The sequence below is a fragment of the Hipposideros armiger genome, unplaced genomic scaffold (genome assembly GCF_001890085.2).
Source record: "Hipposideros armiger isolate ML-2016 unplaced genomic scaffold, ASM189008v1 scaffold_612, whole genome shotgun sequence".
NCBI classification, from domain to species: Eukaryota; Metazoa; Chordata; class Mammalia; order Chiroptera; family Hipposideridae; genus Hipposideros; species Hipposideros armiger.
The window spans coordinates 456,262-470,898 of NW_017731962.1; the positions used below are offsets into that span (position 1 = coordinate 456,262).

General features: G+C 60.9%; 2 protein-coding genes across 6 annotated transcripts in view; one reads left to right on the plus strand and one right to left on the minus strand.

Annotated features, from left to right (window-relative positions):
- The window catches only part of PFKL (phosphofructokinase, liver type), a 29,074-nt gene extending 28,324 nt beyond the window's left edge, over nt 1-750 (plus strand). Inside the window, exon 23 of the mRNA XM_019625013.1 lies at nt 188-750. Within this exon, the coding sequence (XP_019480558.1) occupies nt 188-335 (148 nt within the window). The 3' untranslated portion in view covers nt 336-750. The remainder of the gene's footprint in view (nt 1-187) is intronic.
- A 1,085-nt stretch (nt 751-1,835) lies between these two features.
- Nucleotides 1,836-10,187, minus strand: CFAP410 (cilia and flagella associated protein 410). 5 transcript variants are annotated; one of them, XM_019625017.1, is made up of 7 exons: nt 10,031-10,187; nt 8,689-8,707; nt 7,277-7,323; nt 6,118-6,347; nt 5,180-5,345; nt 3,794-3,887; nt 1,836-3,229 (listed from the first exon to the last, which is right to left on the minus strand). In XM_019625017.1, exons 1-7 carry the CDS (start codon nt 10,105-10,107, stop codon nt 3,098-3,100), a joined length of 765 nt encoding a protein of 254 aa, XP_019480562.1. In that variant the 5' UTR covers nt 10,108-10,187; the 3' UTR covers nt 1,836-3,097. The 5 variants fall into 5 exon arrangements, with proteins under 5 accessions (XP_019480562.1, XP_019480561.1, XP_019480565.1 ...); XM_019625016.1 differs by having other exon boundaries at nt 3,794-3,890; XM_019625020.1 differs by lacking the exon at nt 10,031-10,187 and adding an exon at nt 9,470-9,994 and having other exon boundaries at nt 3,794-3,890.
- Between the last annotated feature and the right edge of the window lie 4,450 nt (nt 10,188-14,637).

Genomic DNA, 14,637 nt, shown 5'->3' on the forward strand with positions numbered 1-14,637 from the left:
CTGTCCACTCTACCCCCAGCGAGTGTGCTGGGCCTGTCCTGGGCGCAGGCCCTGGAGGGACGGGGACCCCAGACCCCACTGCCGTGGGCCACTTATATGCGGGAGCTGGGCAGGGCTCAGAGGAGGGGTGTGATCCTGGCGGGGGCTTTGGCCCCAGGAGGTGCCCTGACCCGACCCCCCGCACCAGGCACCGCATGCCCCGGGAACAGTGGTGGCTGAACCTCCGGCTGATGCTGAAAATGCTGGCGCACTACCGCATCAGCATGGCCGACTACGTGTCCGGGGAGCTGGAGCACGTCACCCGCCGCACGCTGAGCATCGACAAGGGCTTCTGAGCCGGCCCCCCCACCCCGGGCGGGCGGGCGGGCGGCGGGCAGTGGCCCTCTTGGCCCTGCTCCGGGGGCTCACAGCCCCGGCCTCACCTCTCGCTGCCCACTGGGCTCTCCTCCAGGACAGAGCACCCCAGGCACCCACCTTCCAGCCCTGGGGGACGTGGGGCATCCGAGTCCCGACACCACTGCCCTCCTCTCAGCCCCCCGCATGGCCCCGAGCCTCTTCCCAGGCCGGCCCGCTCCCTCACCAGCCCTTGGGGTCCAGCGCCTGTGTCTCTGTGCCAAGGTGGGGGGTGTCCCCATGGGCCTCGCTGGAACTCTGCCCCTGTGTGCACTGGCCACTGTGGCTGACCAGAGCTTGTCACTTTTTTTAGAAATAAAATCACCCCAACAGTGGGGTGCTATCAGTCTCTGGAAAGCAGGGCCCGTGGAAGCGTCTAGCGGGGTAAGAGGGCTGGCGGTCGGAAGGGGGTTGGCTCTGGAGCTGTTCTGTGGTCCTTGGAGACCCTTTGGTGGGGGCAAAGGGAGGGAGAGGCGGGCAGAGACTTCACCACCACGGGCTGTGGGCTGATCCCCCACAAGTTCTGGGGCACCTGGGGGACGAGTTAACCTGGACCACACCAGGTCACACTTCGGTGGGACTTGTCACTCCTGACTTGCGGCACCCACCGTGGCCACCTGGGCACTTAGCCCGGGACTGTTCCCGGCCTGCAGTCCTGCCCTCAGCACCTGCGGAGGCTCCGAACGAGGTTCTGGGACCCACAGGATTTTGTGGAGAGGCCCTGGCCACACCTCCTGGTTGGGACAAGGCTGGCTCAGTGGCTCTAGGGACCAGGCCGGGGCCTGTTGTTCCTCAGGCTGCCTTCACGGCCCCCTCCGATCTTGGCAGCAGCCTTGGTCACTCCAGGGGAACAGCAGACCTGGTGGGGCTGGCCCTGCTCCAGAGGCCCATACCAGCCTCGCCATGTTGGCCCAAGAGTCAAGCTCCCGGGTGCCCTTTCCTGAGCTGAGCCCTCGGCTCTGCCCTGCTGCCACGAGTACATGAGTATAGGCTGTTCCAGGCAGGCCGAGTGACGTGTCCTCCTGGGTCTCAGTCCCCTCCTGTGTAACTGGGGCTAATGGGACACACACACAGGGTGTAATGCCAAGACCTGCTGTGCCCGAAATGCTCACTTCAGGGTTACCTGGGGAGTTCGGAGTGGGGACGGTCAAGTGCCTGGCAGAGACCACAGGCCATGGGTGGACATGCTGTCCTCAGTCCAGCTTGAGGGCGTCACAGGGCAGCGAGTGAGCAGATGGCCGGAGTGGGGCCTGGTGAGCTGACAGACTGATTTGGCGGGGGGACCACGGGGGACAGTGAAGAGCTGCGGGGCTGAGGCAGGCAGCTCACCCTAACTGGGCTCCGTCCCAGTGAGTGTACAGGGTGCGGGGCAGGTGGTGTGAGCCCTGACTGCCTGGTGAGTGGGAAACGGGGTGTTCGTAATTCAAGACAACCACCCCAGCTTGTTGGAACCAAGGCACAGCTTTATTGAGAGCATCCAACCTCCCTAATTACAGGAAGACACGCCCTCAGCCCTTCCACATGGCCCCAGGTGGCGACCCGGAGCTCACCTGTTGTCCCCACAAGCTACAAAAGAGCCCCACAGTTAAAGCCCCACCTCCACCCAGGCTCCCCCAGTCCTGCGTGCGGCGGCCTTCAGCGGTGTGAAAACAGCTCGCACCACGGTGGCTCCACCGTGAAGGAGGACCGTGGTCTCCCAGGCGCGGTCACTCTGTCCCTGGCTGCTGGCCTTGCATACACTGAGGTGGTCGCCCCTTAAGCTGTGCGGCTGTCACACAAGCTAGTGCCATCAGCTCACACGAGGCCGTGGGCATTCCCGCCCCGACGGGACGGGCGGAGGGAGCTTCCCGGTGTGCTCTCCAGTCCTGTCGTTTCAACACCGGTAAGGAGGGGCTTTTCCCTAAAGGCTGGGAGGCCACACTGCTCCCCTTCCACGCGGACACATGCTTGGCTTTTGGGGGCACTTGGGAGGCCCCCCAGGGCTGCAGCGTCGCCACCTGGGTCCTGTGCATCAAGGCAAGGCCTGCGACTTCCCAGAGGAAGTTACCACCCAGCTGCTTCACCTGTGGCACACCTGGGTCCCTAAGCAGAGGCGCAGGCCTGTCCCTCCAAGGCCGCTCATACAGGGTCTGCACCAACAACCCTGAATCACTGCGAGCGCCTTCCTCCCAGCCCGCCAGCCAAACCAGGCGTCCCCCAGGGCAGCTGTGCTGTGCATGTGCGACGTGAACCCGATGGGGAGCCCGTCTGTAAGGCCAGGGTTCTGGGAGGCTCCCCTGGTCCAGAAATCCCCGCATAGCCGTCAGAGGCCTGACCAGGGAAAACACGCATGAGCAATGGCTCTCACCTTTAAAAACAAGGTCAAGGCCACGTCTGGCACAGGAAAGCGCTCCCAGGTGGAGCTTTGGGAAAGGTTTATTAGGGAGAGCTGAGTTGAGCCTCGCCTCCCGTACAGGCGAGCATGGGAGCGGGGCTGCAGCCAGCGCCTGATGCCCCTGCTGGCCTCGCCAGGGGCCATCCACAGTGACAGCTCAGGGCGGCCTGAGGCCTCCTGAGGACGCAGCCCGCGGTGCTGGAACTCAGCCCGGGTCCAGGGGAGGCCGCGGCTGTGGCAATCACCCCTACCTCCCAGGTGCACAGGAAGATGCTGGGACTTCAGCACAGGGTCCCAAGGAGGGCCTGGCAGCTCGGGGTCCCTGCCGGGTCACTCCATGTCCTCCTGCAGGCCCTGTTTGTGCAGGGCCTGCAGCCGGCTGACCACAGTCTGGTGCACGGCCTCCAGCGCCTCGGTGTCCAGGTCCTGCAGCAGCAGCAGGATGGCAGCCAGGACATTGTTCTGGGGACACAGAGAGTCCTAGCTGAGCACCACGCCCACCTGGGTCCGGCTGCCCACACCACGACGTGCCTGGGGCCCTGGCCAGCAGCACGCCACGTCACGGGGATCAGTCTTCCAGGTCAACCGACAGCATGACGGGGACTCTGGCCGCATGAAGCCGCAGCTCTGGTGTGGCACTCACCACCTCGGGGCGTCCTACATACCAACCAACTCATCTTGTGCTCAGCCTGGAGGCCCAGAGACACTGCGTAACTCGTCCTCGGTCACACAGCCAGTCAGTCAGTAGTCAAGCTGGGATCGGACGGCTCAATAACATGCTCAAAGACACGCATGTCTGTTTGTATGGTGTGTGTGTCCCCGTGTGCCTACACCCAGTTTCTGTCTGCATTTGAGCAGGAAAATGTCGTTTCTGCTGTAAAAATCCGGAAAGGATTTTTCGGGAAGAGACCCAGGTTGGAGCTCCCTGCCCCTGGGGCCTGGCTTTGTGAGTCCCTGCCGTGTCTTCAGCCGCATAAATCCCACAGTCTGCACAGAGGGCGCCAGCGGCCACCTTGTCACACTCACCCTGTTCTTGTGACTTTTCACAGCCTCCCTCTGTGAGAAGGGAAGAAACCGGTTCCGGGCCAGGGGCTTCAGGCAGAGCTGCCCCTGGGCGCTGCTGCTGGGGGACAGTGGTGGTGTGAGGGCCAAGGAGCATGACCATTTGTGCAGGGTCAGCTCCCGGAGCCTCGGAGCACCACGGGGAGAGACTCCTAATAACGGGCTCCCTTGTCCCCGGCTCCCACTGCCCCTCCCCCGACCCCCCCACCAGTATGCAGGGAAACTCCCATCATGTGACAGGAGCACCGGGCAGGAGGGTGGGGGGCAGACCCAAGGCCCCAGCACCTACGAGGTCAGACAATTAAGTTCATGAACTAGTTAAACCAATGTTGCTAACCTTTTTTGATATCAGAGGGATTATTCATTATGAATTTGTACCAACTGGACAAACAGTGAACCAAGTTTACTACTTGGAAGTGCTGAAAAGGCTGCGAGAAAAACTTAGACGACCTGAACTTTTCGCCAACAATTCATGGCTCTTGCATCACGACAATGCACCAGCTCACATGGCACTGTCTGTGAGGGAGTTTTAAGCCAATAAACATATAACTGTATTGGAACACCCTCCCTACTCGCCTGACCTGGCCCCAGTGACTTCTTTCTTTAGCTAAAGATATAGGAAATATTGAAAGGAAGACATTTTGATGACATTCAGGACATCAAGGGTGATATGATGACAGCTCTGATGGCCATTCCAGAAAAAGTTCCAAAATTGCTTTGAAGGGTGGATTAGGTGCTGGCATCGGTGCATAGCTTCCCAAGGGGAGCACTTCGAAGGTGACCTAGTGATATTCAGCAATGAGGCGTGTGGCACTTTTTCTAGGATGGGTTCGTGAACTTAATTGTCAGACCTTGTATTTCTCTCTGATTCCCTGGGGGCTGCCTTCCAGCACCCCGAACTCCTACCCAGCATCCTGGGTGGGGGCACTAAATGCAACAATGCTTGTGACAGCCTCTGCATGTGACAGCCCAGGAAAACAAAAGGTGGCTTCCCCTGCTAAGTGGACTGAGCCTGGTGGCCCCGCTCGAACAACTATCTGTGTTAAGTTTCTGCTCAAAAACGCCCGTGACAATCAGAGAACTGCCCTCAGAGGCTGCCCTCTGTCCCCCACAGGCTCCAGGAGGCTGCACTGCAGCTTTCCCTCCACCAGCCCAGCTGCCCTCGTGTGCCCACTGCCCCCACGCAGGGCTGGGTCCCCACTTGCACACACGCCGTGCCCTGGCCTCCTCTTGGACACCGAGGGCCAGATGAGAAAGAATGGCCCTGGGCACTGGCTCGCCTCCCTCCTCAGGCAGTCACGGATCACGGACCCTCGGAGGAGGAGGATGGTGACAGGCCAGCGGGCGTACCTGGCCTCCTCGCTGAAGCTCAGCAGGTCCCCTTGGGTCTCAGCAGTGGCATTCATGGTGCTCAGGGTGTAGGGCTCTGGCCCGCCGTTCCCGGTGCCCCCTCTGTCGGGCGCCGTAATCTCCTCTCCCTCCATCAACGCTCGGGACAGCTCCTCCTCGGTCACCGCTTCGGGGGGAAGGAGAGGGGACGAAAGCATGAGTGGTCTCAGCGCACGCCGGCTCCACGCACCCCAGCATTTAGCACAGTCTGCCTTAGAAAAGGGGTGTCTGTCCACCTGACGGCCAGCGCCCCCAGAACAGGGCCCGGTCCCCAGCCCTTACTCATGCTGGACACACAGCAGGTGGCCAATGACTGCTTGTGAATCTGAATTTCAGTGTTTTCCAAATGCAAATACTCATAAAAAGCCTCAAATTAAACTGGAACAGAATAAGAGTGCATCCCGTTTCTCCAACATGTGACTGAGTTTCCCTAGAGTTCATCTGTATTGAAATTGGTCGTCTGGGAGACAACAGCTGCGCCCATGAGGCTAGGAGGCAGCAGAACATGGGGACTGACCAGAGAAGGGCTCAGCCCCGGGTCGGGCGGGACTCCCGAGGTGGCAGCACAAAACCCTGGTGCCCTGGGCACAGGGGTGCAGGTGGCACTCCACACCCAACAAGAGGCGGACAACAGGTGACCCAGGGCGAGGGCACCGCCACCCCGGGTCCCCATGGACCAGTAGTGACCCTGTCGGTGGACATGTGTTTGGAGCAGTGTTAACAGGAGAGAAGGAGAAGAGAGCCCAGCGGGCATGGACAGCGAGGTGGACAAATGGACTGTGAGGTTCGCTGGGGCCGCACCAAGGAAGGGGGTCCCGCAGACATTCTGAAAGACAGAAACGGGGGGTCCTCAGGGAGAGTAGAGGCTCTGCACATCCGTGCCCGGCGCGGTCACCCACTCTGGTTGTCCAGCGTCTGCAGGTGCGGCAGGGCGCGCAGCACGGTCATGCGGTACAGGTGGGGGTCGGGGCCGCAGCAGGGGTTCTCCGCCAGCCACAGCACACGCAGGCGCGGCAGGTCCTTCAGGTAGAAGAGCTCAGCCAGGCTGGGGATGCGGTTCCTCCGCAGGTACAGCTCACTCAGCTGCCGGCACCAGCTCATGGGCTCCAGGGTTGACACACTGTTGACGCTGCGGAGACAGTGTGGGGAGTACCTGTCTGCCACCACAGGGAAACTGAGGCACAGAGGTCTGCGCCTCGCCCTGGCGGCACAGCTCTAAGCCCTTTCATTCATTCACTGACCGGACAGGCTCGGCCAGGGCTGGGGCTGCTGTGAGCACATGGAGGGCAGCAGGGGACCCACGAGGCGGTCGCAGAAGGCGCAGAGAATGAGCAGAGGGCTAGCGAGGGACAAACAGGGTGGCTGGCCGTGTGACCAGGAAGGTAAGTCACGGGGTCTGCACACGACCCAGGGCCTATGACCACAACACTCAGGGTGAGTTCCAGAACCTTCTGAGCTGCCAAACGGGCAGTGTGCCTTCCTCACAGCGTTTAAGACCGTCGGGTTTCACACATGGGGACCTGCAGGGACCTTATGCCCACCCCAGCATCACAGCAACAGGCACCCAGCAGCCTAGGCTGCCTCCCCGGGTCCAGAGTGGGCAGGAGGGCGTCAGGGGCAGACCCTCCCGCTCCCCGCTGCCTGCAATCCCAGAGACAGAATTGGGTTCACGCGGGTTTCCTTAGTCTGTTAAAACACCAATGACTCCCAAGAGCCAACGATTATGAATGACAGATCATGGGATACAAAGAAACCAGCAGAGCCCCAGGCGGTGATGGAACCAGGTCAGATAAGGCTGGGGTACTGGGGGCAGACGCGGCCATCTGTGGGGAATGTGCACCCCCAGACCACAGTGAGCGTGAGCAGGGATGCAGCAGGGGGTGGTCCCGGGGGTGTGCCAGAAAGCGGGGGAGCTCAGACGGGGGCTGAGGGGCAGGTGGCCCTCCCACACACTCCTGGGGGCTCTGGTGTCTAAGCCACACACCCACAGGGGGGCCCTGAAGGCTCTCCTCCTCTCTCGAGCCCCAGTGACGCAGAGCGACAGCAGCGTTTAGGTACCTGAGTGTGATCACTTCCAGGCTGGGCATTTCCCGGCAGATGGAGATCTAGGGAGGAAGAGAGTGTGCTTGCAGACACCGCTGGGCCTGCGTGTTGTGACATCACTGCTGTCAGCAAAGCAGAGAAACAGGCTGGGGCCAGTGGACTCCACCTGCATGGCCGACGGCGCGAGGCTGCCCTCCCCTCGACGCGCATGGGACACACGAGCTCCACACAGCCCGCCCCTCCGCAGCCTGAAGGAGAAATGTGTGCTCTCTTGAACACTTTTAAAACTGCATCAATGCCATCAAATGCTGCCAGCCTTCGAGACAGAGCAGTCGTGGTCTTAGACGCCGCCAAAGGACATCAGGTGAGGGGACCTCAATGCTCCCTATGCTGGACAGACACCCTTTTTTCTTGCTGTCCCTGAGCTACAGGAAAACGACGGAAGTCCCTTCTTGCCAACACAGCTGGGCCAAACAGGAGACAGGCTTGAAACTGGGACATCAGATTTTATGGACACTTGATGAGTGGCAGAGCGGTGAGGGGCTCAGGTGGGTGCGTCAAGCTCCCTAACCTGTAAGGCTGCTGAGTGTGCAGCCCCAAGCATCTGCGTGCCGGCCATTCGCGGGGCACCGACCACACGGGCCCTGACCGCAGCAAGTTCACGGTTGGGGCCGAAGGCTTGCCATGTGCAGTGGATCTGCTTTCTGCCACAATGGTGTGTCTTTTTTTTCTTGCTAAATATGCAGTACTTCGGCTATTGCATGAGGTAGAATCGGTTTTTCTGGACAGCCCATCTGCAACTTTGTTTTTAAGGAAAGGTACAGTTCAAGTTACAAAAGTAGATAAGAACCAAATAACTGGTACTCAAACTCTGCGCCTGGTGGGGACATCCATTCTAGGAGTCACACAGAGAGCAAAGAAGAAATCTATCCACAGACCCCAGCTCCATCGGCTGTGCGCTGCTGCCCACCTCCCAGGCCCTGTCTCTTCCTGCCATGGGGGTGGGCACGAAGCTGGATGTGACAGGAGGAGCTGAAGTGAGGAACCACCTCCTTGGTGACATCACGTCCAAGAAACCACAGAGCCCCCCAGCCAAGCATGCGTCTCTAAAGTAAACCCAGCCCCCGGTCCCCCAGGTCAGAGCGGGGCAGCGCCTGGTTCTGTCCCCTCCTCTGAGACCTGCACGGACACAGGAGCCTTTCAGCGACACAAGAATGTCCCAAGGAATGTCAGATAAACTGGGGCACGAGGAACAGTTTGTTAGTGGTTCTGCCTTGCAACAACTGCCACATGAACAAAGTGCTGGGTGAGGGCCCGAAACGCATGGGTGCAGCCCTGTCAGTTTAACAATTCCCTGTGGAGGGGCTACAGCTCGGGGTGGGGGGGGCGGGTCAGGGCGCTTTGGAGATGGTCAGCATAATACTTACATCTGTGAGGCGGCTGCCCCTGGGAAAAGAAAAGATATACGTCCTTTAATTTTGTTAAAGGTGAATGCATAAAACTAAATACAAAAACTGCAAACATTAGCAACAAATGCCGACAAACTTTAAGATCCTATGATTTCAAAGACAAATTAAAAGCAAGCTTGTCCAGATAACGGTCAAAAATCATCCCATGGTTGATTCTCAACAAAACCAGGCCCGTGTTTGGTGCCTGAGGGCTGCTTCTCCGCTAAGGAGCAGCCTCTGCTGCTCCATCAGAGGACACTGGATGGACTCGTTCCCAGGGCTCTGGTGGCAGGGTCATTTCCGTCACTGATGTAAACCAACAAGCGAGTCTTTCTAAGAGGCCAAGTTCAAAGGCTACACATGCAACTTATGAAACACGCGTTAGATAGCCCAAAACAGGGTTGTTGTCTCTCCCTGCTTAGAGAAGGTAGAACCTCCCCATGCAGCACAAAGAAATGATTATTGAAAACAGATGACGGGGGACGCTGTGGCCAATGACCCGATGTGCCAGGGCAGAGAAAAAGGCTTTTTAATGAACAGGCGGAGCTCCCACACGGCAGCCAACGTGCGGACACCAACGGGAGGAGCTCTGCTCTTGGCTGAGCACCCCACTCCCCACCTGAACCGTCCGGTGCACAGTGTCCCGTGAAGCCTGGCTCTGAGTCCCCAGGAACACCCACACATCTTTCAGGGGCTCAGGAACTGCTTGTGGTCCTTCCTGGGCCCAGGGAGACCTTCCTGCCTTGAGGCCTGCACTGACCCCACGGTGCCGATGTCCCGATGTCCCGCTGTCACCTCCCAGGACTCAGTCACGACAACGACTCCTGACTCATCGCCGACTCCTGACTCATCGCCGTCGCCTCTCGGCTCTTCCCCTCCCACCTCCTTAGCAGACTTGGCTCCCAGGGACGGGCACTGAGGTGACCATCCGCCCCACTCACTTATCTAGACGCCCACCACAGTCTTCAAGGTCATTCTAAGTGTTTCGAGCAAGGATAGCAGGTTTGGGGCCTGTGTCCAAAACACCACCACCGGGAAGGTGTGAAAACTCCGGAACGGCCTCTGCCGGGGGCCGCCTGCGCTCGCGGCAGCACCTCCCAGCGGCTGTGGGTCCTCGGGGCCCAGAAGGCCGGCCTGGGCCAGGGGCCGGGAAGGCGGGGCCGGAGGCGCCCCTTCCACCCCACCCAGCTGCCCCACTGGGATCGAGGCGATCCCGACCCCATCCCAGGGAGGGGGTGCCGGGCGTAGGTCCCCGGCCCGGGGCTCGGGTGCGGGCAGTGCGGGGGACGCGCGAGGACGGCCCCCGGCCTCTGGGCCTCACCAGCAGTTGAGCTTCCGCACGCTGTGCAGCTCCGAGGCCTTGGCCCGGGACAGGACCATCTTCCGCGTCAGCTTCATGGCAGCTGGCCGCCGGGACCCCCGGATCCCCGCCCTGCCCGCTACCCGCCCGCCACCCTGGAGAATTTCCGCTCCGCGGCGGCGCGTCTCTAGGGGGCGGGGCCCGCGTCGTTAGGGGCGGGTCCTGCGAGTCCGGGTAGCCTCCCGGTGTGGGGGCGGGGCTGCGCGAGCGCAGTGGGGCCGCCTGGGCTTCCGTTCCCCGCGGTGGCTCCGCCCTCCCCGCCCCGCGGGCCAAGCTCCCCGTTCTGCGCCTGCGCGGCGCAGGGCAGCCCGGCTCTGACGGGGTTCTGCGGCGACCGGAGATGGCGACGCGCCCCGCCGCAGCCCGAGCTCCGAGCCCCCCGCTCCGAACCCCAGCCCCAGCCCCGGGCGTTAGAGGTGTCCTCTTAGCTACCCGGAGTCAACGATTTGAACCTGTTGACGTAAGACATCCAGGACAGCCCTCGGGCTGCGCGGACCCCCTCGCTCCCTCCCCTTCATCGTTTAAGCAAGTGAGGCCGGTGCTGCAGACACGGGGCCGCCCGCCCTAGCGGAGGCCTCGCGAGTATTTAAACCTTTTAGAAATCGAAGGTTACTTGGGCTGCAAATGACATTAAGAGCGGCATTTGGGATCGCAGACGGCTTAGGGGTGACAGTCGGCCTCCACCGAGACCTCGCTTCCCGGGGCCCCGGTCCTGGCTTTGGCCTCCCCAGCCCGGTCTCAGCAAAGACCCTGCTAAGTCATAAGTCACCCCCGACCTTGATGACTGATCATCCTCACGGTCTGACGAACGTCTCCGCGCCCCCCCCCACACACACACACACCCCAGGTTGTTTCTGGTCACCTTGGCCTGCCTGGAGCGAGGTCCGCTACCCTTTAGTCGCTTAGTAATTTCCCATCCACCGGCCCCCCAGCTCTGCGCCTTGGTTATAAAGCCCCACTTGTCCTGTATTTGCGTGGAGCCCACTCTCTCCCCTTGTGCACTAGTCTGGGATAAAGGCTTCCTTGCCATTCTCACACGTGTCAACGGTCATTTTTTCTTCCGCAGAGGTCAGCGATGGCTTTCCCAGGCTGTCACCGCAGCATCCGAAGCCCGGGGCCCCCGAGGCTGGTGCAGGACCTGCTGGTGCGGGAGGCCCATGGCACGGCCAGGGGGCACGATTTGGTGGGTGCGCGTGGAGGTTCACCATGGGATTTCCCATCCCACCAGCCCTGCCGATTTTATCATAAAGACAATCTAGGGGGTTCTGAAAGGAGGGAAACGTTCCCACAGCACTTGAACCACGGCTGCTGCTGTCTCTTTGGTCCCGCGGGCTCTTTGTCTGGGCCGTGGGGTGCCGCAAGGGGATTACCAGTCAGAGTCTTGCCCCAGCCCCCTCGTCGGTGCTGGGTGAGGTGGCCCCGCCGTGGCGTTTGAGCCTCCTCAGGCAACGGAGAACCCGGGCGTTCTTTGGAGGAGGAAGGCAAGCTCGCAGACAGTGCCAGTCAGAGGTCTCAGGCACACACTGGCATCAGTGGGGGCCTCCCGGAGAACCGTCCCAGGTGTCAGGGCAGGAGAGAACGGCTCCCGTGTGGGGAGCTGACAGCCACAAGAAGCCAAGGCTTTGGTGGTGGCCTGCAGGGACACTGTGGGCCCGTCACAGGGCGGAAACATCCCAGGAGTCGGCCGGCCTGTGGGCTGGGAAATGGGAAAGGTGTGGTGCTCAGGGCGGCGACCGGTGGTGGTTGGGTCCGTGTAAGATGTGGGAGAAGACGGCGTTTCCGAGCAGTGCGCTCCAAGTTCGTGGCCGGCAAGCAGGCAGAGGACCATCTGACCAACGAGGCTTGAGCTAAGAGAAACGCCGACGACACCGGGGCTCGGCCCCAGTAAGTGGCAGGAAGCCTCCAGCAGGCGCAGGCTGTCTGACTTTGCAAAGGCTCTCTGGCCGTCCCGGCTGAAAAGCTGTGTCAAATGACAGGGACAAAGCAGGGGCTGCCGGGACCCATGGAGAGCGGGCTGGGCCAAGGGGTGGTGCAGAAGCGTTTAGAGAGACTGTCCTAGGTGTGGATGGGATCCTGCAGACAGATGGAAGAAAGCCGCACGTGCAGGGCTGGGTTCCGGGGAACGGAGCAGGCAGGTGACTGCACTGCGTGTTGTGACCGATGCCGGTGGGCCAGTGGCTGATGGGAAGGGGTATTAGCATCGTGGGCCCTGCGTGTCCCAGGCTTGACCCCACCTGGCTGAGATGGCCCCTCCCCCTTCTACCTGGGCTGGTGTGGCCGGGCCCCAGCTCTCTAGCTTTTCCAGTCACGAAAAGAGGCATCTGCCTTGTGCCCCTTGATGCCCAAGGGGTGGGGCCTCCCTGTGGGAGGGCTGCACCTGCAGGGTTTTTGTTGGTGATGGGGCCAGGGAAGAGGTGTGGAGACCCCACAGGGAAAAGGTGTGGAGACCCCACAGGTCTGCTCTGAGAAGGTCAAGGGCTCCCATTCAGGGCATGTGGTTTCCCTGAACTGAGGCATCACTGGGGAGGGGAGCGGGGGCACGCTCCCAAGTCCACATGGCCTGGCCATCTGGCCGGAAACATCTGCTGCTCTTTTTGGCTGAGGGTGAGGACGGGCTCCTGTCAGGCCCCCACATGCAAGGGAGAAAGAGGACACAGGCGTGCTCACGTGGGCACCTCTGACACCCCTGTCACTTGCAGGTGACAGGGTGGTTGGTGCGAATCAGCTGTCGGTCCTGGCGATTCCAATGACATTTGTGAGGACTCCGCCTGGTCGTTGGGCTGTATTGCTGTGCGTTTCCCACAACTCCCTCCCCACGTAGCTGCAGTGGGACTCGTCCCAGAGAGGACTGGCATGTGCTTGGAAGGAAGAAGAGGTGCGGCGGCATCACCCGTGAGGCCGGCCTGGTCAGCCGTGGGGAGGCAGGCTGTGTGCTGCTCTTCCCCACGGCCGCCCCCCCCCACCGCCCGTTCATCCCGGCACCGCCTCCCTCCCGGGGGGCTGCTCAGTGACCCACTTCTCCAACTTCTTCTGGATGTGCAGGTCCGCGGCCCGTCACACGGTTGTTTACAGCTGAATTGTTATAACATAGTTTGTGTTTCATAATACCGGGGTTTTGCTTCCCTAAATGAACCCTGACAGAAGAAACGCAACCAAACTTAAACCAAAAGTAAACCTCGGCTCCCATAAGTAACCCAGACGCCCAGGGTGGTGGCCTCAAGCGTGGCCTGCGCAGGGCCTGGGTGTCTACCCACCCCCGCCACCAGCAGCCACATCCAGAGGCCTCTCACCCTCGGCTCCTGGTCCACACCCCAAGAGCCCCAAGTCCAGTGCAAAGAACACTCTCCCCATGGCTCAGGTGCATGTTTGGGGGTTGGCCTGGCATGGGTCCCATCGCTGTGGCGGGCTGCAAAATGTCCAATGGCCGGTCTGAGAGGGTAGGGGACCCAGAGGGCCATCTGAGAAGAAGGTGAAAGTGCTGCTGCTGGGCAATGGTGGCCGTGGGACAGGTGACCACAAAGCCCTTCCTTGTGTCCCCCGCTGAAACCGCCTTATTTCAGCATAGGCTTCCCTCTCACAGAGGTCTCGGGGGCTCTGTTCACAGAATTCCCACATGGCCAGTGCCCCCGGGTCTCTGTGATCCTGGCCACAATAGGGTGGTCTCTGCTTTTTAAAAAAAAATAATTCAGGGGCCGGCCGAGTGGCTCAGTTGGTTAAGAGGTGGCTTAAGGGTGCGAGCTCTGAGCAACAGGGCCGCCGGTTTGATTCCCACATGGGCCAGTGACGCTGCGCCCGAGCTGAGCTGTCACTGAGCTGCCAACAGGTGGCAGGATGGCTCAGCTGGTGTAACAACAAGATTGCCTGTTCGATGGTGGGCTATGCCCACCCACAACTAAGACTGAACTCGGCACCTTGAGCTGAGCTGCCACCCGGATGGCTCAGTGGACAGAGCGAGCGCTCTTAACAGCAAGGCTGCTGGTTCAACTCCCGCATGGGACCGTGGCTACGCCCACCCGCAACTAAGACTGAACACAGCACCTTGAGCTTAGAGGCCACGAGCTGCCGATGGGCAGCCAGATGGCGACTGGTGCCCTCCACAACTAAGACTGAAGAACAGCAACTTGTCTGTTCCCCTCCCCCAATTACCCAGCACTGTTCCCCTCCCCCAACTCCCCAATAAAATCTTAAAAAAAAAAAATTCAGTATCTCTAAAGACCTTGCTGATGGAGTCCAGCTCTGACGCAGCTGAGTCATGAGCTTCGTTTCTGCCAATGCCAGGTGCCCAGACCAGCATGGCTCACCCGGACTCCTGAAGCCACATATGCTGTACGCATTCCTACAGGGGCTCCTCCTTACTGGCTCTTTGAAGCCCCCGGGGACCACAGGGGGATGGGAGGGGCTTCCTGACGTCAGATGGCCCGCAGCGGGTGGAGGCTGGGGGTCCTGGGCCCCCTGCGGCCTCACTTGCCGCTCTGGCAGGGGCAGCAGGGACCCAGGGAGGGGCCTGCTCCCCTCCCCCAGCCCTGACTGCTCTGCCCTCAGCCAGGGCCTCCACACAGCGGTCAGGA

Excerpts from the sequence above, each read along its gene's own strand:
- CFAP410 (XM_019625016.1), bottom strand. The coding sequence starts at position 10,107 with ATGAAGCTGACGCGGAAGATGGTCCTGTCCCGGGCCAAGGCCTCGGAG. Across the intron at positions 6,348-7,276 it reads CTGGAAGTGATCACACTCAG|CGTCAACAGTGTGTCAACCC; the intron begins GTACCTAAACGC and ends CTGTCTCCGCAG. Across the intron at positions 3,891-5,179 it reads AGCTTCAGCGAGGAGGCCAG|CAGCAGCGCCCAGGGGCAGC; the intron begins GTACGCCCGCTG and ends ACTGTCCCCCAG.